Here is a 24,624-nt window from a genome sequence, read left to right as displayed (position 1 = left end):
AAGTGCGTCCGTGGGCAGACCAACATTAGTGCAATCTCCACTGTCAGCACGGAAAGGTATTCCGCCGTTTTCACAAGCTCCAACAGTCCACAGCGTCTCTGAATGATCCCGATATACGAGAAATTTTCTCGTGGAAAAAAGAGACATGAGCCGTAACATCTAGAAACACTCTGACTGGGGTAGGTAGAACAGACAAGGATGACGGCTACCCCCGCGAAATTCAAATTTGGGTAACTGGGTTCCGGGCCTTCTCTGATATCGTGGGTTGTGGTCTCTGGGCCTCTCGCTTGGCCCTGTAGGCGTTCCAATAGTGTTCCCGCACAGTATCAACTGGCAGGCCATTCAGTTCAGAGGAACAGCAGCCATGACATGCAGACAAACAGAGCGACCAATGCTTCAATCATGAGTGATCGGCAGAGGTGTTTTGTGCGAAAATCAAGAACTTGGTGCACTCCAAACGGACTTCCGGTGTCCTCCAGGGTGTACGATTCTCCGCTCCATGGCAATGGTCCAGGAAACACACGACAGCCGGGGTGACTCATACCCATGCCCAATAATGCTGCATCCCTTGTGCGAGTTCCGGGTCAAACTAGCAACTCCGTACGACTGAAAATTTACATTTGATGTTATCCACATTGCAGTGACCTTTGATCGGCGTCGCCGCGTGGTAGCGGACAAGTCAATGATTAGTGCATGCCTTGCTTGACCCCGCAGCGCCATGAGTCTTGAGGGGTCGGTACACCGGCCGTATGGGTTGGAAGCGATCTTCCCGAGCACCACGATAAGACTAGTCTTTCCGCATTAGGACACATCCGTGCAAGCCCCAGCGAGAGAAACCACGAACGCGATTCAGAAATCACCCTGCCAGTGCTCCGACACATGATCTCCCGTCTTCCATATGCATGTTGAGTACTTGCCGGTCGTCCCCATGAAACGAACGAAGTCTCATGACTCGCAGTCCAAACACACTCCGGCAGATCAACACCATCATTACCGTGACCTCGGGATGCGGTTGAAATCAGACAAGAGACCGACCAGGACCGATGTGGGAAAAGTGTGCTGGCACTTTCTACCCCTCTTGGGCCATGAGACATGCAGAAGCGACCAGGCAAGCACTGCAGGCATCTGTTGGACCGATGTGCTGGATATGGCTTTTGTGGCGGGGCTGCGACAACAACTTGGTGAAGGCCTTTGCGCTATCTAGATGCGAGGCTGAACGCCATCAACTGGTTGAAACAGCATGTGTGGATTGTACTGCAAGTGTCCGTGCTGGTCTTCAGAACGAGAGGTATCACCTACATGATGATGTAACGATCTTGTCTTATCGAGAAGGTCGATGGCGCCGATGGGCATCCCACGGCCGCCTCAGTCCGCAAGCTATGAACCTTGCAACGGTAGTGTCCGTGATGTGCTAGAGGTTTCGCGAGTAGATGAGGTGGCTCGCAAAAGCAAACACAAAGCCGTGTATCAAGGCAGGAAGCGACAGGCGGGTGAATCCTCTTTGCGGTTTCCGGGTCACCCGCCTATCATATCCGAGGCTCCAGCTTCATTCTCGCCAACCCTGGTCCTGCAGCGTGCTATATCGAGGTCTTCCTGATCCTGTCGTCGACGACATGGACAAGGCGGACTGCATGAAAGGACGCGGGTCATTGCGTGACAAGAGACATGTTGATCGGCGACTAGAGTTATCCGGCTTGTCCTGAGTACGTCCACTTTGAGGGCGGCAGCGATGTTGATCTCTAGCTGGGTTTTGTGTTGACAGATGACGTCGTAGATGCCCAGAGTGACACTTGGACAGTCGCTTCTTGCCAGCCTCGTGTCACCCACTACTGCGATCAACGCGGAGTAGAGCTAGAGAAAGAGAGTGTGCGTTCAGAAACTATATGCATTTGAAGAGGAGGTGTAGTCGAGGTAGAGTTCAGGTGGAGGCGGATAGGAAACCAGAACGTTGGGTGAGCGGTCAGCTCTTCCGGTGCTGGACAGAAAAGGAAGTAGCCCCGTTACGCCTTCTCTCGATGGCTTCAGCTTGCTGTCTTTATTTCAACTACATCACCCTAAAAAGTAACAGCCTAGCTTCGTACGAACGACATATACGAATCTCGTTCGTACTGTATCTACTCTCCTGCCAATTGCTCAGTGATCTTGTGGGCTGACTACACAAGAGTGCAACTTTACCTCCCTACCAAATCCCGATCCTCGCTCATACCGCTGGACGCCAGAATTGTGTCTCATGCCCATTATATACTTGCGCCGTTTCTCTTTAACGCCTGAAAATGCTAATCGGTTGACATACGTCGAGAATTCCTTTTGTGGAAGCGCGCACACTACGTGAAACCCATCTTCGAACCCAGACCCCGCAAACTGGCACCGATACCGACGCCAGTGTCCGAAGACATCTTATCCGCCGAGCCTTTCTCCTGCTTGATCTCCATGCCTGCGGCCAGCATGTTGAGACGCGTCAATCTTAGACGGAGCGTGTGGTCGTATGTCTCTGCCATAGCCAGAGCTTCCGCGTGCACACTATGACGCGGATTTGTCGGTGGGGAGATCAGTAGTCGATCTACAAGATCTATCCGCGCGTTCAAGGTGCGGTTGTTGATCAACGACTCCAGCTCGTCTTCAATACTCTTGTCCTCTGACGCGGGGAACTTGGACGCCATTTCGTCAAGCGTGACACAGCTGAAAGGAATAAAGTACTGGACAATGCTCTTAGTTCGAATGCGACCGTAGATGGTGACAAGAACCTTTGAGAGGTAAACGTCAAGGAGGTAGTCGTTGCGATAGCCTTCGAGCACTTCGAGACAGGCGCTATACTTGGAGTTACAGAACAGATTGATGGCGCGGCGGATGTGTGGCTCAAGTTCGAGGAAGTTGCGGAAATCGTTGTTGCCGAGAACCTTGTTCTGCAAATCGGTACGGTCCATGGATGCGAGCGCGCACAGCCCACCGTATACGGCCACGTCGTTGCCAGTCAAGACCTCTTTCTGCCATGTGATGTTTGCTGCAGGCTCAACGGTCAAAAAGGCAGGCGAGGTACCGAGAAAATGCGTGGCGGCTTCGCGGAAGTTTCCAATGGACATGTGCGTGAGGCCTGAGCTGGCCGCCACGATAGGCTCGAGTTTGGTCTTGTCGTCGCCCTTGAGCTGCGCGGCGTCGACCTTTGCCAGGTTTGCCTGCACGCCCAACCAGGATTTCTGCGCGATGCTGACATATACAAGGCGGAGGGTCATGTCGGCGAGGTGCTTGTTCGAGGTGCAGTGCTCGCGCATCTTCATGTATGCCTTGAGCGCGCTGCTGTAATCGCCTGTGTCATAGAAAAAGTGGCCAATGTCCTCATTGCCCATCTGCGAGTTTTGTTAGCCGGCGCTTCGCAAGCAGTGGCTGTCTGCTGCACACACACCCTTATGCTCTCTTTTATCAAGTTGTTCTTGTACGACTTCAACTCGTGCTCCAGCCTGTTTTGCTCCAGCTGCGTCTCGCGCGTCTTCTTCTCCGCCCACGCCGTGTCTATCAGGGCCGCAGGGTCATCTGGTACGATGCTGCTTAGGTCGGCTGCCAGTTTCGTGTAGAGATCGACATTTTTGCCCTTCTTCGCCTCCGTGATGGCCAGGCGATATGCGTCGACGGCAAGGTACGGTGAGTGAGAGCCGATGTGGTGGAGTCGGTCGACGCGTGTGAATCCTGGTGCCAGATAAGCAGCCCCTCAATCCATGTCCTGCTTCTTCGAGGACATACCAGCATAGTTGGATATGTATGATTCGAGGTCAAACTTGGGAGGTTCTGCGTGCATCAGTATAGCTCGTGTGCACAATGCGGGGATGCACTACCCTTGACGATAGGCTCGCCCTTGGTCTTCCGCTGTTGAAAGAAGGGCGACTGCTCCACGTTGGACGCCATGGTGGTGCTGTGGTGAGGTTGCAGTTGTGACGGTGTTGCGGCGTTGCGGAGAGCTATGGAGCGCGGCTGCCTGTCTATGGTCCACACCACGCTTTGGGGTTAGCGCGGGGCTATCAGTAGCGCGGGGAAACTGTTCGTGAGGTTCCCTCTCATTTAAAAGATATCGTTCTGTCTAAGAGTGCTTCAAGTCCCAGCCTGTACAGACCGAGCAAGCGAGGTCTTTTACTTGAATTAACAATAAACAGATATCTCGAACCCCCGTCTAAAGTCTTAATAAACCATGATCTCTCGATCCATTCATCCCTCCTTCAGAACCTCAACTACAAGGCTCAGGTCCTAAGAATCTGGATGTGAACGCAGAACCCAGATATTAGCGGCGGCTTTACTGCTACAGCCAAATTTTGGTAGATGCTCTAGTGGTACTTACGTTTGATAGGAGTATTGGGTAAGTTGATCTCGCCAAAATCTCACTCTGCGCAAACCTATTTTACAGCCATGAATACAGTATATTGTCGATCCAAATGTACCTTACATTGCACCTAAGTATTTATGATTCCTATGAGATAGGCGTAGTCACCTATTGAGCGTCCTGAATGTATCAACATGTATAAAACAATTTTTACATCAACCGGATATCACATAATCGTCCATATCTAAGGTCCCACACTTAACGATGGAAGCCTGCTTATCGTTTGTCAGTCGGATGCAACCAGAACCTACAGAGGAATGTGTTTTGGCGGTTGCCTATTCGTTTTGCTTGTTGATGGCCTTTGTCTATATTCGTACCGTATGCAAGTGCGAGGCTCAATGCAGATACTAACCCTAGATAAGTTTTGGACCCCAGTTTTCCCTGCATGCAAGCACAAATGTAATTAGTCGAAAAAACTCCTGCTATCTCCAGCTTCAAATTCCCTTGCTAGCTGAACTCCCAAAATCCAGGTAGTGCGCTACTCCAACACCACCCACTCACCACACACTCTTCCATACCTGATTCTCAGTACTCGAACAATTCCCCACTTATCAGCCATTTAATCTTCTACGAGATCCTTGGAAAGCTCCTCGACAAGAGTGTGAGTCACTGGGTACCTCCCAAGTCCGTGCTAATATCATCAAGCACTATGGTGTACTTTGAGCAGCATGTCGTGCTGCCACCAGCAACTGAAACGCGCGTCGACCAGATGCTTGAAATCATCGGCGCCATCTACCTAGAAATCTCAAGAGTGAATACAACAGTTGCTGCTGAAACACTCAAGTCTGTAGAGAAGACTCTTATGACTATCGAGAAGACGTTCGCAGACACAGACACAACTGTCGCTGTTGACCTACTCAAGTCTGCGAAAACGACCTTCGTGGCTATCGAAAAGACATTCGCGAATTTGGATCCAATCTATGCTCGCGCCGATCTCTTCATTCACCACGTTGGCAATTTGACGACCTTGTTGGTACTGCTCCTACTCCTACTGATAGTCATGGCGGTTCTGAATACGGTTCTGTGTTACTTGATGTGGCAGAAGAACGGTGGTATGAAGTGCCAGTGCATAAGAGATGAAGCAAAGAAGCTCAAATAGGATGGAGAAAGTATATGAAAACCGAGAACGGGTGCAGTCGAAACGCGCATTAACAAGGATATTTGTGGTGGTGTTTGATGGTAGACATCTCTCCATCTTTCGCCAGAATGGAGTATCTGGTACCTATCTTTCCCAACAACTAGCTGGTAGCGGTAAATTTTCACTTTTGTTATTCTTGTCCCGCAGTCTTAATGTCATCTGTTGCCTGATACACTCCTTGACTTTGTTCTTTCTCAGGTGCAGGCCATGTATCTCTCTTATCTCATGATTTCCCCATGCTCACCTACAGAAAAATGCAAATTTTGCAACTGGTAGGGAGCCGATCATACTTAGTACCTAAGAATAATTTTGTAGGTACGACCTGGATGACCTTCTGTACACATGAGTGCGTATCATATGGGGAAAACGATCTTTGTAGAGCAATGGAAGGATAGAGGCGGAAACAAGCTACCGGTAGCTTGTGCCTGTCATGGGTAGACGCTTACCCGAACCATTTGTCTGGGGCTGAGCGACCCCGGTGTTTCCAAGCCAAGGCGAGGCTGACGTGGCGTACGTGATATTCTACTGACATCTCTCCTCTCTTTGTTCGAGCCTTTACGCTCTGTCATGCGATGGCCGCGTGCACGATTGGGTGGAGCAGGCCAGATGTACACGTTTCGCTGTTTCGACCTATGGAGATGAGGCGCTAGTCGGGTTTTCCACCGCTATGGACCTTCTCCTTTCCATCTCGCTACCTCGCCTCGTGGCTCGATCATGCAGCTTCCATCGTCTCATCTGTTCCCTTTACTGCATTCTTAAGCTCTGTTGTGTACCGATTGTTTGCGGTGTTGAAATTTTGACCGCCTTTGTTCCGGGTTGCGCAGCGAATTGTCGCCGTTGATACGTGTTGTACGGTCTCTTGTACCATTTTTATTACGGCGCTTAGACATTGTTCTATCGTGACCAAATGGGACGCCTCCCTGTCCCGCTCGATGCGGCACTCACTGGACCAGACCGCATGGTCTTGGAAATTCTAGAGAAGGAATACGCGGCGTCGAGCAACGTGCTATCAGAAGCCTCAGAAGACTCCGACACTTCAGATGTCAAGCATTCTAAGTTTGTTACGCCATCTCCCGAAGGTACTACACCACTCTGCTCCTTGATGGGTTCTCAACTGCACGAGTTGGGATACCTGTTATGCACGATCCACGAGTCAGGCTAAATCTTTGTTAGATCCCCAAGACCGAGAACAACAGACAATTGCTTATTTGAAAAACATCAACAACCCAAAGTCTGATGAGTTTCAGCCTTCCGTCTTTAGTTCTGTGGACGTTCCGGACATCAAAAATGCGCGTTTTCGCAGCTGGTTTCTCGACCCTTACACCCGTTGGGCTCAAAAAGTCGTGCGAGTCGAGACCGATGTCATCATGATTACCCATCTACTGCTCTACATTAGTACGAGCATACCGTCTGCCATCTATATGTTTTACAACTTCCACTGGTGGCACGGTTTACTCCACGCGGTTATGCAGGGCTATTATATGGGGCCTTACACACTTCTGATGCATCAACATATCCATATGCGCGGAGTTTTGAACAAGAAATACGCTCTCATTGACGCGGTCTTTCCATACGTTCTCGATCCCTTGATGGGACATACTTGGAATTCATACTTCTTCCATCACGTCAAACACCATCACGTTGAAGGCAATGGCCCGAATGACCTGTCATCGACCATTCGTTACCAACGAGACGATATCTGGGATTTCCTGCGCTATGTTGGCCGATTCTATGTTCTAGTCTGGTTCGATCTCCCTCGTTACTTTTTGCGGACCAACAAGAAGGGGCTTGCTTTCAAGACGGGTGTATTTGAGCTTGGCACTTACGCTTTTATATACACCATGTTCACATATGTGAATGCGCGGGCGGCGACGTTTGTTTTCGTGCTACCCCTCGCTTTCATGCGTCTTGCCTTGATGAGCGGCAACTGGGGGCAACATGCTTTTGTGGATGAGGTGGAGCCAGACTCCGACTTCAGGTCTAGCATCACACTCATCGACGTGGCTGTAAGTTTCACAATATTTCTATATCCGATAAAGCTCCACAAAAGCTGACATTTTCGGCAGAGCAATCGCTACTGCTACAATGATGGCTACCACACGTCTCACCACCTAAACCCACTCCGACATTGGCGTGATCACCCCGTTGCTTTTCTCTCGCAGAAGAAGCAGTATGCTGACGAGCACGCACTCGTTTTCTACAACATTGATTACATGTTTCTTACCATTAGCTTGTTGACGAAGAACTATAAGTTTCTTGCAGAATGCCTGGTACCAATGGGCGATCAGATGAAGCTTACACTAGAAGAGAGAGAGGCGTTGCTGCGCCGAAAGACGAGGAAGTTTACCGAAGAAGAGATCGCTGCGAAGTGGGGAAAGCAATACGCGAAGTTGAAGTGAGGTTTGGCACTGAGTTATGAGACAGACGACATGTACATATTAACTGCTGGCCATTCGATACGCTGTGTGCTCCTTGTATAAATGTCTAGATCGTATATAGCCGAAAGCGGCGTCAATAGCAACGCATTCATACGTCCCTTGTCGTTGCTTCCCTAGCTATCACGTTGGACAATGTGGAGTGCCTGCTTCTTTCAATCCATTGCCCACCACTCATCGACTTGTCAACGCCGATCATTCAGTCCCATCGCTCCGCACTCCCATTCCTAAACTTTATCAGTAATCCGACTTTCAAGATGACACCCAATAGTCCACCGCCGCTTGAGCAGAGCTTGTTCATCACTACACCAAATGTCATACATTTCTGCTCGCAACTATCCGACAAGACTCTCTTCGAATGCACAACGCCTGATAGTATCGTCAATGCCCGAGCGTCCAAGGACAATAGTGGCTTGTTCGCTGTCGCCGATGCTCACGTAGTGATTTTGTATGACGCGGCGAAAGGCAAAGACAAAAAGTACAAGCTGAAGAACGGTGACGTAAGTGCTTATTCCATCGAAGTTGCGATCGTGGAAACTGACAACCGAACAGGGCGAGCCACGCCTTTTGTTATTTTCACCTGATTCGCGCACGCTCTATTTCACAACAACGTTAAGCACTTCCGTTCAAGCGTACTCCGTCCCGACCGCCCAGCTATTGCCTGCACCACAAAACCATCCGTCGCCGCCAAATGTGATTAGTGTTTCAGGCGATGGCAACATACTTTTGTCAGCCTCGCCTTCACCACCTGCGATATATCTCCAAGACAGAAGATGGGGAGGTAGTGCGCCGGTAAACTTTCACCCCACAGATGCGCGGTTCCCAGTCAGTTGTGCAGTATTCCAAACCTATGGTGGCTCCGAACGGCTATCGTATACTTGTTTCTTGCTGGGGTTCCAAGACGGAACACTAGCACTCTATAAACTGTTTCTACCCCCACGCTCACGACGTTACGAAGAAGCAAATTACCAGCGAAGTCAGGCCTTCCACCTCCAGCCAGTCAAGATTGGGGCTATTAAGAAGCTACATAAGGCGGCGATGGGAGGCCTATCGGCAGCTGAGTTTATACCAGGCCACAGATCACGGGTCGTCAGCATCGGGCATGACGGACGGTGCCGGCTTGTCGATTTTGAGGGAGGTGGGAAAGTATTGAGGACATAGCATGTCTCTGGGCCGGCTACTTGTCTGTCTGTCGTCTCAAATGGGATTGCGAGTTCGAAACGTAGAAAGAATAAGACGGGATTATTGGGTGGCGACGCGATGGAGGACACTGAACCTGTGTATGAGGGATCAGAAGTACTCCTCGCGATTGGCACACAGGTTGGAAAGGTGCTGATCTTCAATGTCCTCGGCCTCCTCATGCGTGAGATTTTGATGAACGGACCGGTTGTTGCCGTTGAGTGGGTTGGCGACATGTCCGCACCTTCAGTCCTTCCAAATCGAGTGTCTTCCATGTCACCTGAATCACACCCGGTGATGACTGCGCTGGTAGAGGAGTACGAAAAGGCTCTAAACGAAGAAGAGTGTGGTACTGTCATGAGGGTTGCGTTGCCTACCGAGGAAGTCGGGATACGCAGTCCGTATCCAATAGGACAGGGAAGGGACTTTTTCTCGAGCAATAGTCCACCGCACAGCATTTCTACACGCGTAGCACGCAAGCCCTCCGACGTCTCAACCGGCTCGCCACTCCAAGTTGAGCGAACAAGAGAGCGACCGCGGCGGAAGTCTTTTCCCCGACCACGAATCGCGACAGAGACCTTTAGGTCTCCTTCAGAAACTATTTCCAGTCCATCTCTCCCTACGAGTTCTTCCAGTCAGAACGCAACAACCATCAAAGAAACCCGTAAATGGCCACAAATTCGTCAGGCTCCAGACTTACCTCCTGCGGCCCGCGTTCTCCGCTTCTCTCCATCAACAGTGGATTCTCAGTCATCTGATGGGTCTGACTCTGAGTGCTCAGATCAAGCATTCTTCACGCCTCCGTCCACACGTCGGGATAATGACAAAGCACCCCAACGCTTCACCAACCCGAGGATCTCGGTTGCTGGACAGAAAACTCCGACACGCCAGATATCACTATGTCGAAGAAACACGCCAAACACCTCAGTATACCCTCGCCCAACGTCTCGGGCACGCTCGAGAGAAGAAGACAAACCTATAACCAAGACACAACATCAGACTCCCAACAACCTACAGGACGCATCGTCACCCCTTGATCCAAAAGCTAAGAGTATTCCGCACATCCAGCCCACAACGCGCGACTCGTCATCGAGAACCCTAGATAATACTACAGACCCCACTCCAGCCACACCTCCACATGCGAATGCTACGCCCTCCCCACTCGACTCGCCCAGCAGTCTCTACTCTCGTCCAACACCCCCCCTGCCCCACAGATCTGCCAGCCGCGTAGATGGCACGATAAGTATTCCAAATCCAACGCCAGAAGTGCAAGGAGACCTTGGCTTCGACGTGGCGGATATCTCGCCCGAGAAGCGGTTTCGAGTCGCAGGACGGCGGAGAGCGGCGACAGCCACGCTTGCGCCTGCGCCCGCGACTTTATCCAGTCACGAGGCACGGAAGCTGCGGGAGGATAATGAGGTGTTGAAGAGGGATTTGGAGGCGTTGAGGGAGGAGTTCCAGGCGCTGAGGAATGTGTTGTTGAGTTCGAGGATCGAGAGGTGAGGTGACGGTTGTGTGTCAGTCTTAATTTGTGATTTTATACTCCCTTCCCTAATATCAATTCGTCTGCGCTCCGCTTCGCAAGATGTACTCTCCTTAATCATTTGCGCAGATGAGCCTGATCATCACAAACATGGAAAGAGCAGAGACAGTCCGTTAAGAATTGGCACATAGAAATTTCTACCTAAGTGTTATGATCCCATTCATCCACATCCAATCCAACCCAATCCAAGAGCATGCCCCTACCGAGAAACACCATGGTACACAATACCCGATATTACTGCATCCAACAACCACATACCGGAGATGAAGCTGTCGTGTCGTTGTCGTGAAAGAAGAAAAGGAAGAAAACAAGAATACCGCGTTGTTGTGCAAAACCGACATAACAAGCGCCAAAGAAAAGAATCCGAACCAGCGTACATTCTAGCATCCAAAATGAGAAAGAAAAGAGGCATCGTGCCAAGGACAGGATGCCGCAAGGAATCAAGTTGTATCCGAAAAGTGAAAACTGTTCAATGACAGTGTAGATGGTACGTGTAAACGTCGGCGAGCTTGCGTTTCATATCCAATCTGCACCAAGTCAAAACATGGTCACAGTCGTCTATGCGGCAATGAACTCATCGCCGTTCGCCTCGGCACCATCAGTCGCCTCCTCAACGTCCGGGTCGATACCAAAGCCGGAGTCATACTGGCGGCGGGAGACCTTCTTCTTGCTGCCAACCTTCTTGCCAATCTTGACCTTGTCGCTCGCCTTGGTGATCCTGCCGGTGACGGGTCGATGGAGGCTGAGGCCGACAGTTTTTGTCTCGAAGCCTTGTGCTTTCAAGCTCTGAACACCCTTGAGGGCCTCAACGCCTTGCCTCTTGAGATCTTCGCCAAGCTGCTCATTCTTCTCTTGCAACAGACGTGAATTCTCAACGAGACTATCGATGTGGGCGTTTGTGCGCTCCACCTGCTCGCGGAATGTGTCCTTGAGGCTTTCTATTTGGGTGTTGAGGCCGATAATGGTACCAACATGTTCCTCACCCAGAAGCTGCAACTGTTCGATTTCGCGGGCGCGTTCCATAAGTAGCTCTTCATGTTCGGCTGCACGTTGAACGGCGGCGGCTTGGTGCTGCAGGATGGTAGCTTTGTGGGCTGCGATGTCAGATTCGAGAGCCTTCCTCTCGTCATTGGTCGTGCTGACAACGTTCAAGAATTCGCTTGCTGCCTCTGCGAGACGCTCGGAAAGGGAGGCGTTCTCGGCACGCAGATCCTCGTTCTCGGCACGTTCGGCAGCAAGATCGCCTTGGAGGACAGCAACGTTTTCCTTGAGGAGGGTAGTATCCTCGACGTAGATACGTTCTTGCTCGATAACCCGCTCCGCCAGGATCTTGATCTCTGCATCCTTGCGCTGAATTTGGTGATTGAGATCCGTAATGTTCGCCTCTAGAGTAGTGATCGTAGAACTGGTAGAGTTTTGCAAAGCCGCATACTTCGCTCTGAGGTCTATGAGCTCAGCAGCGAGCGCAGCGACCTGGGTGTCGCGGTCTTGCATGAGTTCATCCCGATCGTTCGTCATGTCGGCTAATGCTACATTTAGATTCGCAAGATCTGTTTGGAGCATGGTGATTTGCTTGGTCAGCTTGACGATGACCTTCTCAGCGTTTTCTCGAAGTCCCGTCTCGGTTGCGAGCTGCTCGTTTAGAACTTCCTCGCGTTCCGCAGCCTCGTCTTGGAGTTGTGCAATGGCCTGCTCCTTCTCTTGTTGAACCTGGAACAGTTTGGAGCGGAGCTCGTTCCCTTGGATACCAAGGTCGTGAAGGCGGAGGTTCAGGTCATCGATCTTGTTGTTGGCCTCATCGAGGTCGACCTCTGTCTTCTCGCGTTGGGTTTGCTCGGCCTTCAGGTTAGCTCGGAGCAATGCAATCTGATCGTTAAGCTCGAGGATGGTCTCGTTCAGGTTCTCGATAGTGTTTGCTTGTTGATATACGATCGTGATTTGCGTGTCGCGCTCGGTCTCAGCAATGGCACGACCTTCGGTCTCGATCTCGAGACGCTCTCGGAGTGTGGCCATCTCAGTGGTGATGGTGACGACATCGGATTCCATGCGCGAAATACGGCCTTCGAGTTCGTCAATGTAATCTGCCCTTTGTTGAGCGTCCTCCTCGGCAGCCTCACGGCTTGTTTGCTCAGCGGTCAGCTCGTTCTCGAGCTCAAGAACAATTTGGGCATGCTCCTGTTCCATTCTGGCAATAGTCTCATGATGATCCTCTTCGAACTGGGTAGCCGCAAGGGTAACGGTATCGAGATCTTGGCGGTAAGCGTCGAGTGCCTGATGGAGCTTTTCTAGGTTTGCGTCCTTGTCCACTACCTGATCCTCGAGGATAAGGATCTGCGCGGCCTGATCCTTTAGCCCTGCATCCTGCCCCTCGGCCAATGCTGTCAGAGTCGTGACCTGCTCGTCAAGGTCGAGAATCGTCCGGTTCTTCTCGTCGTTGCTCTTGTCGAGATGGTAAATCTTCGCATCTTTGTCTTCCACCTTTGCCTCAGCCTCACCAAGGAGGTCTAGAACGCCCTCATACTGCCTCCTCAAAAGCACCTCAGTCTTACGCGACGATTCAATCTGGACGGTCTTCTCGTGTAACTCGTAGAAGATACCGCCGAAAAGCTCAGGAATCTTACGCAACATCTGTGCGCCCGTAAGGCCAGTGCAAATTCCGGGGAAGTACTTCTCGACGTGGTGACGGAGAAAGTCAAGGCTGTGGCGTAGTTCGGTGAGAATCTCGTCGCTGGCGGCGCCAGGTTCGACGAAGTTCAGGTTCTGCAGCTCGATGGTAACAACACGCAACGCGCCCTGAGCTTCAGCAAGTGCGCGAGTGTACCCTTGCAACTCCCGCTCGTAGCGATGTACGGCTTGGTCGTGGATGCTGTCTGACTCGACAGGTTCGTCGTCCTCGACCAGGGTGTCATGGGTAAGTTGAGAGATTTCCGGCAGGTGTTCGAACGTGACCTGGTTCGACAGCTCCATCACACGGGAAGCAAACTGGCCGTGGGGTGTGGGAACAAGGTCCAGGTCCTGGGACATGTGCAGATCGTCGGAATTGATCAGCTCAAGCCTGTTGTGGTCGTCATCATCATCGGACACATCCGCAGCCCCGTCAAAAGCGGCCAGGTCACGATCGCTGCCCATGTACAGCGACGATGCGCGCAGATCGTCGATTTCTTTGCGGGCCAGCTCGAGCTGCTGCTCCAGTTCCTGGTCGTACTCTGTGACATCGATGTTACCCAGGCGCCGGCTCTCGAGCTTGAATTCGAGGTTCTTGATAGTGTCGTCGCGGTCGCGGAGCTGGCGATGCAGTGCCAGGAGCTGCTTCTTGTGCTCTTGCTTCTTCGCTTCGACTGCGTTCATCTCCTCGCTCACGTGGTTGCGGCGAAGGCTCCTGCGGGTGCGCCCGTTAAGGACTGCCTTGATGGGCATGAACTGGAAGCGGTTGCCCTGCTGGTCGTCGACGCGCTCGACGTTCAGCTGAGCAGGCATGGACATGCGAGCGCGGCGCGTGTTGGTGAAGCGGTTGCGGGTGGCGCCGAGGCGGTCGAGATGGGGAGTCAGGCCAGACAACGGCTCCATCACCGCCAGAGCATTGCCTGCGAGCTCGTCTTCATCCTCGTCATCGTCTTGGACGCCGACGGCGGGCTCCGAGTGGCGGCGGTTGCGACGCGTCGTTGTGGTGCTGGTCTGGTTCTCGACGTGGATTGTGTCGCCGTGCTGCGAACGCGTGGCAGACTCTTCTACCTCCTCGGCGATCTGCGACTCGCCATCGTCGACTTGCACGCGTCTTACTCGTTTTGTCTGCGATGACTCTGCTGTCGGTGAGAGCACGCGCTTGCTGTGAGACGCGCCGTCTTCCGCTGGCGTCTGGCCCTTCGCCGGACGGCCTCGCCTGCGACGCGGTGCGTCACCAGGACCCTCGTGGTGGTGCTCGGAAGGGAGCCCACTAAGGCGAGCCATGGTAGCGGACAGGTGTGTGTTTGGTTGTTTACGTGTGTTGGAGTGTCTTTGCAGTCTCGTCAGCGATAGACACGCGGCGAGATAGTCACAGGACAGCGCACCTACCAGTGCTATGGGGTTGATCGACTCGTGGCCGCGTGTGGGATGCAAACAGTGGAATATGCCAAAAAGTGGGGAGAAGATGTGTAGCAGCGACAATCAACCGCGGGGTCTAGATGGAAGCGCAGAGATCGTGATATCGAAATCGGGCGTGGAGAGGTTGGTGTCAGTGCTGAAAGGCGTGAATTGAGGTGGCTGGACTGTGCTACGTCAACGGCCTGTGCGCGTTTTACTTTTTCATGTGACGTACCTTTCACCTTTTTGTCGCTGCAACTAACGACACCGCGGAAATTACCTATAAGATTATGTGGGCATATAGGCGGCACAGTACCTGCTTTTCTGTACTCTGCCGCTCGTGAACGACCCGCCTGGTCATCATTGCAACGCCGTAAATCCAGCCTGAACGCCAAGACGGTCTATGTCTTACACGCAAACAGACATCATGCAAGGGGCCATCATCAAAGGCGCAAGCAACTAATCAATCTCTTCACAGTGCGGAGCACATGTGTACTGTCGCAGCCTTCAAAGTCATTCCAGATTCTTCGCCAGAACGACTAGTCGCTCCTCCGCCTTACTTCTTCAGCAAAGAGTCTCCCTTCGTCGTGATCGCAATCTCTTGCGGCGCAGACTTGACGGGACTGAGCCGTAGTGGCCAGATCCCTGTTCGCTCTTCTGTCCATCAGGGGAACTCCTCAGCTGTGTCGTAGGGCACGTCGTGATTTTAGACGATGGTTGACTATAGAACAGAGGTTCCCGTCCAAGCAGAGAACCTCCGATTAGTATTCATCACGCTAATTCGCGCAACATCTTCTTTGCCGGGCTTGACTGGAATACACTACAACTCAACGTGACATTTCGCATCAATGAGCTCCATCTCCAATAGCATGACTACTTAGGGCGATTTCGCATGATCTGGCGGCGATGATGAAGAGGCCTGGATGTTCATCAGCTGAAATCCATACAATCTCGGTGTTTCCTAACATATATCTAAGCTCTTTGGAAGTCCAGTCGAATAGCCCGCATTTCCACGAACCGCTCTCATCGACCTTCACCTGGAGTTATACAGGATGAGCATGTCCTCAAGACAACCGTTGACACGTTCGTGAGCTCCCAAGAGCAAACAACAATTTGTTCGCATACATCGGTGATCAACCTACCTTCCACCAACAGTGTATCAGCAACTCCATGATGTAATTTTGTTGACGGGACAATTGTCGCATCCATATTGTTTTCCAGGTGCTGAAATACGTAACTCAAGTTGCGAGGTTGGCTACCGTTGAGTTGTGGGTCTCCATAACAAAATGGGAGTCAGCAATATGTGTGTAGATGGTTTATTAGTGACAGGATATATCCTAGATGAAACGAGAGATACATCTTCTCGCCATGAGGTTGACTTCTGGTCCACTTTGTAAGCATGCACTGCACGATTTACGGTCGTTCCTTTGGGTTACGCATGTAGCTTTCGCGTGTGCGGGACGCCCGGAACGAACGCACTTGTCAAGCGGCGGCGCTGACGTATGCCGAACCATCGCACGTGGTTCTGATCTAAAGTTCCTGACTGCTGACATCTAAAGGGCAGAAAGAGGAGGAAGAGCTCAACGTCTGGTGGGACAATAGACGCTAACTGAAGGCGCGAGATTTCGTACGATCCAGCAGCGACCGTGCGCTACTCAAAAAGAGCAACAAACTCCAACACGACTGACTGCAACTGGAAATGCTCGAAATGCACTCGAAAGAGCTCAGTATGGAGGCTCACATAGCTACTGTACAGAAAGTGCGCTCCCGCGTTGAGCACTTCTACGCCACCACAACCCCATTTCGCGTCTATCACGGCAGCACCAATAGCACCCGACATGCAGACTTCGACCGCGATGCCATTGTAGACGTCAGCTCCCTCAACCATGTTCTCTCAATCGACTATGAAAATCGAACCGCCCTAGTCGAGCCAAATGTGCCCATGGATGCTCTAGTTCGCGAAACCATGAAGGCAGGTCTACTCCCCCCTGTAGTCATGGAATTTCCAGGCATCACTGTAGGAGGGGGGTTTGTTGGAACGGCAGGCGAAAGTAGCAGCTTCAAGTACGGCTTCTTCGACCGAACCGTGTTGAGTGCTGAGGTTGTGCTTGCGGACGGATCGCTGGTTACGGCTTCCGCGAAGGAGAACCAAGAGCTGTTCGAAGGTCTGAGGGGCAGCTTCGGTACGCTCGGTGTGCTCACCATGGTTGAGATGCAGTTGATACCCCTGAGGCAGATGGTAGAAGTTACTTACCATCCCACGACATCATTCGCGGAAGCCATGAGCAAGATGCAAGAACAAACAGCTACCCAGGAGAACGACTACGTAGACGGTGTCCTCTTTTCCAAGAACTCCGGTGTCATCGTTGCGGGTCGCCTAGTAGACACCAATGCCTGTCCCACCATCCCGATCCGCCGTTTCTCACGCCCATGGGACGAATGGTTTTGGATCTACGCCAAATCACTCACACGCAAAGCTACCTCCACAACAGAACTTGTCCCCATTACCGACTACCTCTTCCGTTATGATCGCGGCGCGTTTTGGATGGGATGGTACGCCTACACGCACTTTATGGTCCCGTTCACCTGGTTCACCCGCTTCCTCTTGGACTACTTCATGCACACAAGAATCATGTATCACGCTCTGCATGCTTCTGGATACACAGATCGGTACATCATCCAGGACATTGCATTTCCGGCGGGAAACGCAGAAGCGTTTGTCGAATACGTCGACCACGCATTTGGCATCTACCCGTTATGGCTGTGTCCACTGAGAAAAGATGGGCGAGCTTCTATGGGCCATGCGCAATTTTACTCTGGCGCCGTTGGGGGAAAGCAAGACGGAGTGTATGAGGGCGAGTACATCAACGTAGGCGTCTGGGGGCCGTATCCATCTTCCGAAGTCGAATACGTCCGCGCAAACAGGGATCTGGAAGCAAAAATGCGCGAACTCGGAGGGTTGAAGTGGCTCTACTCTCGCGTTTTCTACACAGAGGATGAGTGGTGGCAGGATTATGATAAGCCGAGATATGATGACTTGAGAAGGAAGTTCAACGCAACATCTCTGCCGACAATATGGGACAAGGTCAAAGACCGTGGGAGAAAGGAGGATTTTGGGAAGGGGTTGAAGGGGTGGTTGAAGAGAGTCGTTAAAAGCAATGGGTTGTTGAGTGGGTTCTATGGCATCTACAAGGCGCTGAGGGGTGGTGACTATATGCTCAAGAAGAAGCGAAGTTGATCTTTGACATGCCAATATTCTAATCAAATTCTATTATTGCGATGAAGCTCGCATCATGGTCGTAGGGGCTTTCGTATTATTCTTGCACCATTACTGTCTAGTTCTATTGATGAAATCAAAGTGGCCTGGGAGAAAGGAACATAGTGTCCCTCCGTAACCGTGTAGCGGTCTAGGCACACAAGCTTACATAGGGTTTAGAGACGAGGCCTAGTTTGTTGCGTCTGGCTCTAGAACATCATCGGCTTTTGGTGTTACTGTACAGTACTAGCTCAGAATCTTTTTGGGTGTGCGGGGACTTGTCATCCGCGTCCCAGGTTCATACAACGCAGTACGAAGCGACAGATACACCCAGGTATGAAAATTGTGTACAAGCCAACCAAAGCCGCGTGCGTAAAGTGGGTCGGCGATGAGCACAGGGGTGCACTCTCTGTCCTCTCCACTTTTCATCAACACCAACGTTGTCGTTATTACGATCGTTTCCTCCGTCTTCGCACCATCAAAATAACGTGGTTGATCGTTTCCCCACAGGTACACTCCTGGGGCCGATCCCGTTATGACGTCTACCGGATAGCTTCGTTTCCGCATTTCTGACGCCACGACTCGGGTCTCCGGTGATCTCATCCGGCACCTAGACTATTGAAACAACGTCAATCGGCGCCACATTGCGCGAACTGCAGATGTACTGTTGTTGTGCATAGTCACAGTACAGCAGAGACTTTGTTCTAACTACGCGTCGCCTCGCGTAGCCCTGTCCCCAAACACCCGTCATGGTGAATTCCTAGGGACGATGAACGATGAGTTCATCTACGACGAGCTACCAAGCCTCCAACGAGCAAAAGCATTTGGATGACGCGGTATTGGACCCTTTGCAATGACAAGAGTACTCGTCAGAAGTTGATGCGGTATATTCTTTGCCATATTCACAGCATTGGGAACGTGCTGTACCTGAAAGAGACAGCGCTAATCTAAACTAGTCTTGCTAGTTCGGAGTTATCGAAGTTAGTTTTATGTTGATATGACGTTTCGTCCCTCGGGACCAAGGAACTTCGACTTACTACGAATCTGCTATTGAACCTTCGCGTTCTTGAGGCCTCGGCAGCTACTTCCAGCCTCAGCAAGGGCGTTCACGGAGCTAGCTAGCAAACTATGATTGGTTGCACACGATCAGAGGCGTCAGCATGACAACAAAGGAGTTGATTACTCAATTCAAATCACTCATGACAAGAGCAACTAGCTGCATGCTCTTGTAGGTCAGTGCTTCAGTTGCGGTAGTGTATATATCAAACAAGGCTGGCCATTGATGTTGAATTCATCCGTCTCTGTTTACATTACGATACACACGCTTATACTCATCTCAATATCGAGATCCAGATGGCGCCAATGAAGACTTTCTCTCCTCTTGTTCTCGCCGGCTTTGCCGCCGCGAGGCAATGCTCTAATTTCCTAATTCCAGTGGACATCGCATCCAGGCAAGGCCAATTCGCGGAGATTCCGGTCGAAGGCAATCTGGATATCGGGGCTTTTGCTACGAGATTCAACCAATTCGGAAAGAACTATACCGCAACCCTGCTTCAGGGCTACCAAACGCTGAAGGGCAGCTACGAGATTTCAGCACAGCACTGCACACCGGACAGCGGTAGCAGTGACACTGTTCAGGTTCTTTCCCATGGTATTGGGTTTGATAAGACGTAGGAGTCCTGCAAAGTCTAATTGTTTGTCAATCGTTGACGATATCTTTAGATACTGGGATCTGGACTACAACAACTACAATTACAGCTACGTCAACAATGCCCTGGCAGCGGGCTACAGCACACTCGCCATTGACCGTCTGGGCGTTGGCAACTCGTCCCACGGCGACCCGTTCAACGAGATTCAGGCTCAGGCAGAGGTTGAAGCCCTCAATGCTGTGACGACGAAGCTACGCAACGGCGAGATCCCCCAAATTGGACATTCATACGAAAAGGTTGTTCACGTCGGACACTCCTTTGGCTCTGTACAATCTTACTGGCTTTCTGCCCTATACCCCAACAACACCGATGGCGTAATCCTCACCGGATACTCTGTGGCTTCCCAGTTCCTGTCCTACGTGATCGCTGGGTGGAACCTGCACAGCGCCCGCCTCAACCAGCCTCTGCGCCTTGGAAACGCCTCCAACGAGGAAGTGATGCAATTGGCTACGAGTACTGGATTGGGAATGAACCTCGTTCCTGGTCTCCAGAAACTTCTCGCAAGCGCTGGCATCGATCTTACGACCCAAGAGATCTGGAACCAAGTCGCAACCACCGAAGTCCTTGATTTGATCACTGGCTACAACAAGAGCGGCATGCCACTCGACTACCCATCCGGCTACATGGTCTCTGCAGACCTGACCAACCTCCAATACGCTTTCCTGTTCCCCGGAATGTACGACATTGGGATTGCTCTTGCAGGCGAGCAGACGAAGCAGCCCGTCACTGTCGGTGAACTTCTCACTATTGGCAGCGCACCCGCGATGAGCCCCTTCACCGGACCAGTTCTGGTTGTCACTGGCGAGCACGATGTACCGTTCTGCGGCGGAAACTGCTATGCACCCCTTCCAAATGCCACTGCTGCCGATATTCCCGCCGGTGTTGTAGCCGCGTTCCCCAATGCGTCTGCTTTCAAGTCGCACATCCAGCCCGGAACAGGTCACGGCCTTACTTTCCACTACAATGCCACTGCTGGTTACCAGGTCATCCAAGACTTCTTGGCCAGCAACGACCTTGCTGCTTAGACGCTCAATATCTTAGCGATGTAATGCGAAATGCGATATGGAATATATATACAACATTAATGTAATCATGCAATGGAGATTGAATCAGATTCCAAAAGACCTTTGATCTATCTTGCATTTCGTGTATTTTTGCCAGCAAATGTCCACATAGTTGAAATTCGTGAAGTTGCAGCTCAATTGATAGCAACAACTGACGTGCTGCTACGCGCATGCATGTCACATCTGACGAGGTGTCAACGCGCCATGTCCCCTTCACACTTATAAATAATGTTCTTCCTACATTGCTTCAAGTTGTCCATTCAGTCAGACCTGCGCCTTCAATAATATCAGACCGTGGAGAACATAGATCTACCTCTCAGAAAGCGTTCGTAAAATACCTTTTAGATATACCTCACTAACCAGAAATTCCCTAAGGTAACTACTAACTCAAGAATCCAGCATCTTGAAAGTAAGCGCACACATCAAAAAGGATATACAATATCCGGGTTTTGCATAAACGCAAAAATTACCACAACTACCTATCTTCCAACTAACATCAAAGTTTACTTCTCGATATCGCACCCAAAAATGCCTAACCACATCCCCAACTTCCAAATCTCGCACTTCCTGTCCTCACATACCATCCCGCTGCTCACTCCCCCAGACCCCACTTGCCCCATCTGCCAACTTCCCTACGCCTCCCCACCACAAACCTACGTCCATCCTCTCCTTCCTCCCGACATACCCGAATACGCAGTTCAGATCAACAACCGCGGGCCTTGTACCCATGTATTCGGTAGGCGGTGTGTGGAAACGCACATCCGTGGTAGAAACCCCTGGAGCCATACGTGTCCGATGTGTCGTGCAGAGTGGTTTCCTCCGCCTGATACGGGACGGAGGGAGGTCCTCGAGCATGTTGAGAGGGCGTTGAATGGCCTGGCGAGGCTGGAGGAAGATTTGAGCGCAGGGGACGAGGTAACAATGGCGGAGGTGGAGGATTTGGAGAGATCGTTGGAGAGGATTAGGGAGGTGCTGTATGGCGGGAGGTGGATTTAGATTGATCGTCGTTTCTTTTGTCTTCGGGATGAAATGCATTGATATGTGCCCTTTGGGGCAATGTGTTTAGAGGACTGTAGCTTGGAACTATGACAGTCGCTTTTGCGTTCTTGCCGCATTGCAGCTCTCGTTTTGCGTTGATCTACTGGTGGTTGTGGTTGCCTGCTGGCACTCATACATAGTACCTGCCTCTGTAGACAAAACAATATGACTCCGCACATCTTGACTTTTTCATCTGTTATCTAATTCCCAGTGCATCACGATCGATACATCCTGCGACATGAGTTCCACTTTCGAAAATCCACCGACACTGCCCGTCTTCATCAACTCTCAGCTTGAACGCATCGCCGTTGTCTCTCTACCCGCACAGCCCGCCGAAGCAAGAAACTGCACCATCTGCAAGCAGCCCATGTGTGACTACCTGCACACCCAAAAGGCCTCACATACGTGCGACGACCTAAGCGCCTGCGAACTAGCCATCCGGGTATCAGCTCCCAACTGCGGCCATATGTTTGGCTCGCGGTGCCTGGAGCGGTACATTCTGCATGGACATGTACGCTGCCCCGTGTGTCGAAGGACTTGGTATCAGAAGGCCGAAGTCAGGCGACAGACTTTGAAGGAGAGTTATCCATGGCTGTCTGATGATCTGTAGGCCTTCTTGGCGAGGAGACGTGGAGAGATGAACTCATGAAGAGATAGGAAAGAAATGCTGGGAGACAAAGACGAACTGTCAGGGGACGAGAAACGGTCTTCGAAATGACCGCAACCGAAGGATTTGAGCGGCGGTCACCCATTATTCGTATAGTCATAGTGGATGGCATGGTCGTCTCGGTACCCCCATGTATAATCTGTTACAAAGTGAGCCGAGATGGGTCAAGGAGTGTATACTTTTGAATGAAGTCACTGATGGGTATACATCACAAGTAGCTCATGAACCAAGATGAAAGATGCCTATGTATGTACCTCGATAGGCAGCGTCTTGTCTTTATCGTTTTGCCATGGCGCGCCCCACTTCTTACTTCGGCATCGGCTACTACAGAGCAGAAGGTGGTCCCCATGCGTTTGCCAATACTCTAGCCAAACGAATTAGCGGTTCATACCTATCTGTATGTGTATGCTGGTGACGATTCAGTCGACAGATTCATAGCTTGCGTGGATGTATTCGTGAGTTGGGAGGGGTGTTCGCTGTCCTGCCCAGATGTCTAGCAATGGACTAGACGGTTTGCGAAAACGACTACTGAAAAGAACGGAAAGAAAGTACTCCGTTGGTTTGATGCGAGTGTTCCTGATAATAAATTGGTGTTCCTTTAGTCTATTTGCCTTTAATGATTCTAATGAGTTGACGGTAGTGTGTGAAATCTTTCGTGTGGAAAGTTTTGCATTGCTCTACCTCTTATACCGTCCTTATCTTAGATTGAAAGATATCTCTCCTAAAAGATTCTTTCCCGTTGCAATTTGCCCTTGCTCTCCCCAGAATTCGCAGCTAGGAACCATCTATCACATGTGGTATGCTCACAGTCCCCTTGTCTGCCGTTGAGCGAGCCAATATTCGTGAAGCTCTAGATGATGATAGTTCCGTTTGCCCCGGTGATAAGTCCGGCCTCGCCTGGAATGACCGTCTCGTTCTCAATCGCAGCCGCATGGCCGCGTGCAAGCATTCCATAAACCGGCATGAACCTATCGAGATATGGCAAGATCTCCTTTGCACCAGGGGTGTTGCGCCAGTCGCGCATAAGATCGCATACAATGCTAAAGAGACTCACAAGCTGCACCCCAGCCTTCTCCATACGTGAGTTAGCTGTATCTCGGATGAGCGCAGTGGTTGTGCCTGAACCCTCGATGTTGGCAAATACGGAGTATCCTTCTGCTCTCAAGGAGAGGGCGAGGAAGGTAGTACACACATCCGTCACGATGCCCGCAACAATGATTTGGGTTTTGTTAGCGGCTTGTATCGCGGCACGGAATTCGGCATTGTCCCAAGCGCTGTGGAGGCGTCAACCATGTTCTTTAAATTGGAGCATAATTTCACCAGGTACAGTATGTAAGAAGGGGAGTATTTACTTGACCTCGCCCTGACGACGAATGAGAGGAGCATTAGGGTACATTTCGAGCATCTCCTTGGGGAGAGGGCTGCTGGGTCCTTGGTCAGCCGAAGTGGTCATGATGACGGGCAAGTTGAAGATCTTGCCCAACTCAGCATGGGCCATGATGTTGTCGCGGTAGAGAGTGGCATCCCAGTCGCGCGCAAGTTGATAGAGGCCGACTTGAAGATCAAGGATGAGGAGCAACTGCATGAGCGACATTGGTAAGGGCTATATGAAAGGAACATAAGCACTTACAGCATCCTCTTCATCGATACGCTCCCACGGAACGGCTAGACATTATTAGAATCACAGTACGACGAAGGATTTGAAGACTCCTACCATTACCGCAAACAGCGTTGAAGAGACCAAAGGCAACAAGTACCACGCTGGATAGGAATTTCATGCTGAAAGGTGATTTATATATATAAAAGGACTCCAATATCGCCCAGATAGAAGAGTGTGAGACTGGTGAGATGGTTATCTTCGAGCAGTCATGAAGCCTTCCTTATACTTCTGCGATCTCTTATTTTCCAAGAATAATCTCGCTCAACATTACCTACATCGAGCTTGACCCCGCACAGTAACCCACTTATGGTGTTTGTACAACATTATCGACATTCATGCTTGGATAGAATCCTCTTGGTAAATACGCCACGGAGTGTTGCCGGCGCAGAAAACAGGCCTGCTTGAACCTTCACCAAAGGTGCAGAAGTTGACTAACCGCCTGCAGTCTCTGATAATCAATGTCTATGTGGGACTCCGCGATAATGCCATGTAAGCCATTCCGCTTTC

The 24,624-nt window shown here is 51.1% G+C and overlaps 11 protein-coding genes across 11 annotated transcripts; 8 read left to right on the top strand and 3 right to left on the bottom strand.

Moving 5' to 3' along the window:
* Window positions 1–1,993: 1,993 nt before the first annotated feature.
* P153DRAFT_421288 (PCI-domain-containing protein) lies at window positions 1,994–3,935 on the bottom strand. Its single transcript, XM_033672302.1, has 4 exons — window positions 3,828–3,935; window positions 3,736–3,780; window positions 3,401–3,681; window positions 1,994–3,344 (listed from the first exon to the last, which is right to left on the bottom strand). Exons 1-4 carry the CDS (start codon window positions 3,895–3,897, stop codon window positions 2,325–2,327), a joined length of 1,416 nt encoding a protein of 471 aa, XP_033526701.1. The 5' UTR covers window positions 3,898–3,935; the 3' UTR covers window positions 1,994–2,324.
* An 839-nt stretch (window positions 3,936–4,774) lies between these two features.
* On the top strand, window positions 4,775–5,754 carry P153DRAFT_394470 (uncharacterized protein). Its single transcript, XM_033671313.1, has 2 exons — window positions 4,775–4,967; window positions 5,012–5,754. The coding sequence occupies exon 2, from the start codon at window positions 5,016–5,018 to the stop codon at window positions 5,463–5,465; it is 450 nt and encodes a 149-aa protein (XP_033526700.1). The 5' UTR covers window positions 4,775–4,967; window positions 5,012–5,015; the 3' UTR covers window positions 5,466–5,754.
* A 337-nt stretch (window positions 5,755–6,091) lies between these two features.
* P153DRAFT_429470 (uncharacterized protein) lies at window positions 6,092–8,041 on the top strand. The gene is made up of 3 exons (XM_033672774.1): window positions 6,092–6,583; window positions 6,678–7,510; window positions 7,571–8,041. The coding sequence occupies exons 1-3, from the start codon at window positions 6,412–6,414 to the stop codon at window positions 7,901–7,903; spliced, it is 1,338 nt and encodes a 445-aa protein (XP_033526699.1). The 5' UTR covers window positions 6,092–6,411; the 3' UTR covers window positions 7,904–8,041.
* Window positions 8,042–8,078: 37 nt separating this feature from the next.
* Window positions 8,079–10,761, top strand: P153DRAFT_311176 (uncharacterized protein). Its single transcript, XM_033664794.1, has 3 exons — window positions 8,079–8,354; window positions 8,557–9,061; window positions 9,101–10,761. The coding sequence occupies exons 1-3, from the start codon at window positions 8,197–8,199 to the stop codon at window positions 10,619–10,621; spliced, it is 2,184 nt and encodes a 727-aa protein (XP_033526698.1). The 5' UTR covers window positions 8,079–8,196; the 3' UTR covers window positions 10,622–10,761.
* An 18-nt stretch (window positions 10,762–10,779) lies between these two features.
* Window positions 10,780–14,878, bottom strand: P153DRAFT_335097 (uncharacterized protein). Its single transcript, XM_033665639.1, has 2 exons — window positions 14,715–14,878; window positions 10,780–14,655 (listed from the first exon to the last, which is right to left on the bottom strand). Exon 2 carries the CDS (start codon window positions 14,607–14,609, stop codon window positions 11,220–11,222), a length of 3,390 nt encoding a protein of 1,129 aa, XP_033526697.1. The 5' UTR covers window positions 14,610–14,655; window positions 14,715–14,878; the 3' UTR covers window positions 10,780–11,219.
* Window positions 14,879–15,040: 162 nt separating this feature from the next.
* P153DRAFT_364729 (uncharacterized protein) lies at window positions 15,041–15,753 on the top strand. The gene is made up of 2 exons (XM_033667665.1): window positions 15,041–15,642; window positions 15,690–15,753. Exon 1 carries the CDS (start codon window positions 15,212–15,214, stop codon window positions 15,413–15,415), a length of 204 nt encoding a protein of 67 aa, XP_033526696.1. The 5' UTR covers window positions 15,041–15,211; the 3' UTR covers window positions 15,416–15,642; window positions 15,690–15,753.
* A 699-nt stretch (window positions 15,754–16,452) lies between these two features.
* P153DRAFT_285628 (FAD binding domain-containing protein) lies at window positions 16,453–17,961 on the top strand (the record flags this gene model as incomplete). The annotated part of the gene is made up of 1 exon (XM_033663410.1): window positions 16,453–17,961. One exon carries the CDS (start codon window positions 16,453–16,455, stop codon window positions 17,959–17,961), a length of 1,509 nt encoding a protein of 502 aa, XP_033526695.1.
* Window positions 17,962–19,332: 1,371 nt separating this feature from the next.
* P153DRAFT_285341 (alpha/beta-hydrolase) lies at window positions 19,333–20,713 on the top strand (the record flags this gene model as incomplete). The annotated part of the gene is made up of 2 exons (XM_033663390.1): window positions 19,333–19,649; window positions 19,702–20,713. The coding sequence occupies 2 exons, from the start codon at window positions 19,333–19,335 to the stop codon at window positions 20,711–20,713; spliced, it is 1,329 nt and encodes a 442-aa protein (XP_033526694.1).
* Window positions 20,714–21,280: 567 nt separating this feature from the next.
* Window positions 21,281–21,748, top strand: P153DRAFT_383196 (uncharacterized protein; the record flags this gene model as incomplete). The annotated part of the gene is made up of 1 exon (XM_033670210.1): window positions 21,281–21,748. One exon carries the CDS (start codon window positions 21,281–21,283, stop codon window positions 21,746–21,748), a length of 468 nt encoding a protein of 155 aa, XP_033526693.1.
* Window positions 21,749–22,028: 280 nt separating this feature from the next.
* Window positions 22,029–22,400, top strand: P153DRAFT_383195 (uncharacterized protein; the record flags this gene model as incomplete). Its single annotated transcript, XM_033670209.1, has 1 exon — window positions 22,029–22,400. The coding sequence occupies one exon, from the start codon at window positions 22,029–22,031 to the stop codon at window positions 22,398–22,400; it is 372 nt and encodes a 123-aa protein (XP_033526692.1).
* Window positions 22,401–23,307: 907 nt separating this feature from the next.
* P153DRAFT_285029 (Isochorismatase hydrolase) lies at window positions 23,308–24,235 on the bottom strand (the record flags this gene model as incomplete). Its single annotated transcript, XM_033663362.1, has 4 exons — window positions 23,308–23,731; window positions 23,810–24,036; window positions 24,088–24,122; window positions 24,172–24,235. 4 exons carry the CDS (start codon window positions 24,233–24,235, stop codon window positions 23,308–23,310), a joined length of 750 nt encoding a protein of 249 aa, XP_033526691.1.
* Window positions 24,236–24,624: the final 389 nt, after the last annotated feature.

The sequence above is a fragment of the Dothidotthia symphoricarpi genome (assembly GCF_010015815.1).
Source record: "Dothidotthia symphoricarpi CBS 119687 unplaced genomic scaffold P153scaffold_5, whole genome shotgun sequence".
NCBI lineage: Eukaryota > Fungi > Ascomycota > Dothideomycetes > Pleosporales > Dothidotthiaceae > Dothidotthia > Dothidotthia symphoricarpi.
This window is presented reverse-complemented; position numbering and strand designations above follow the sequence as displayed.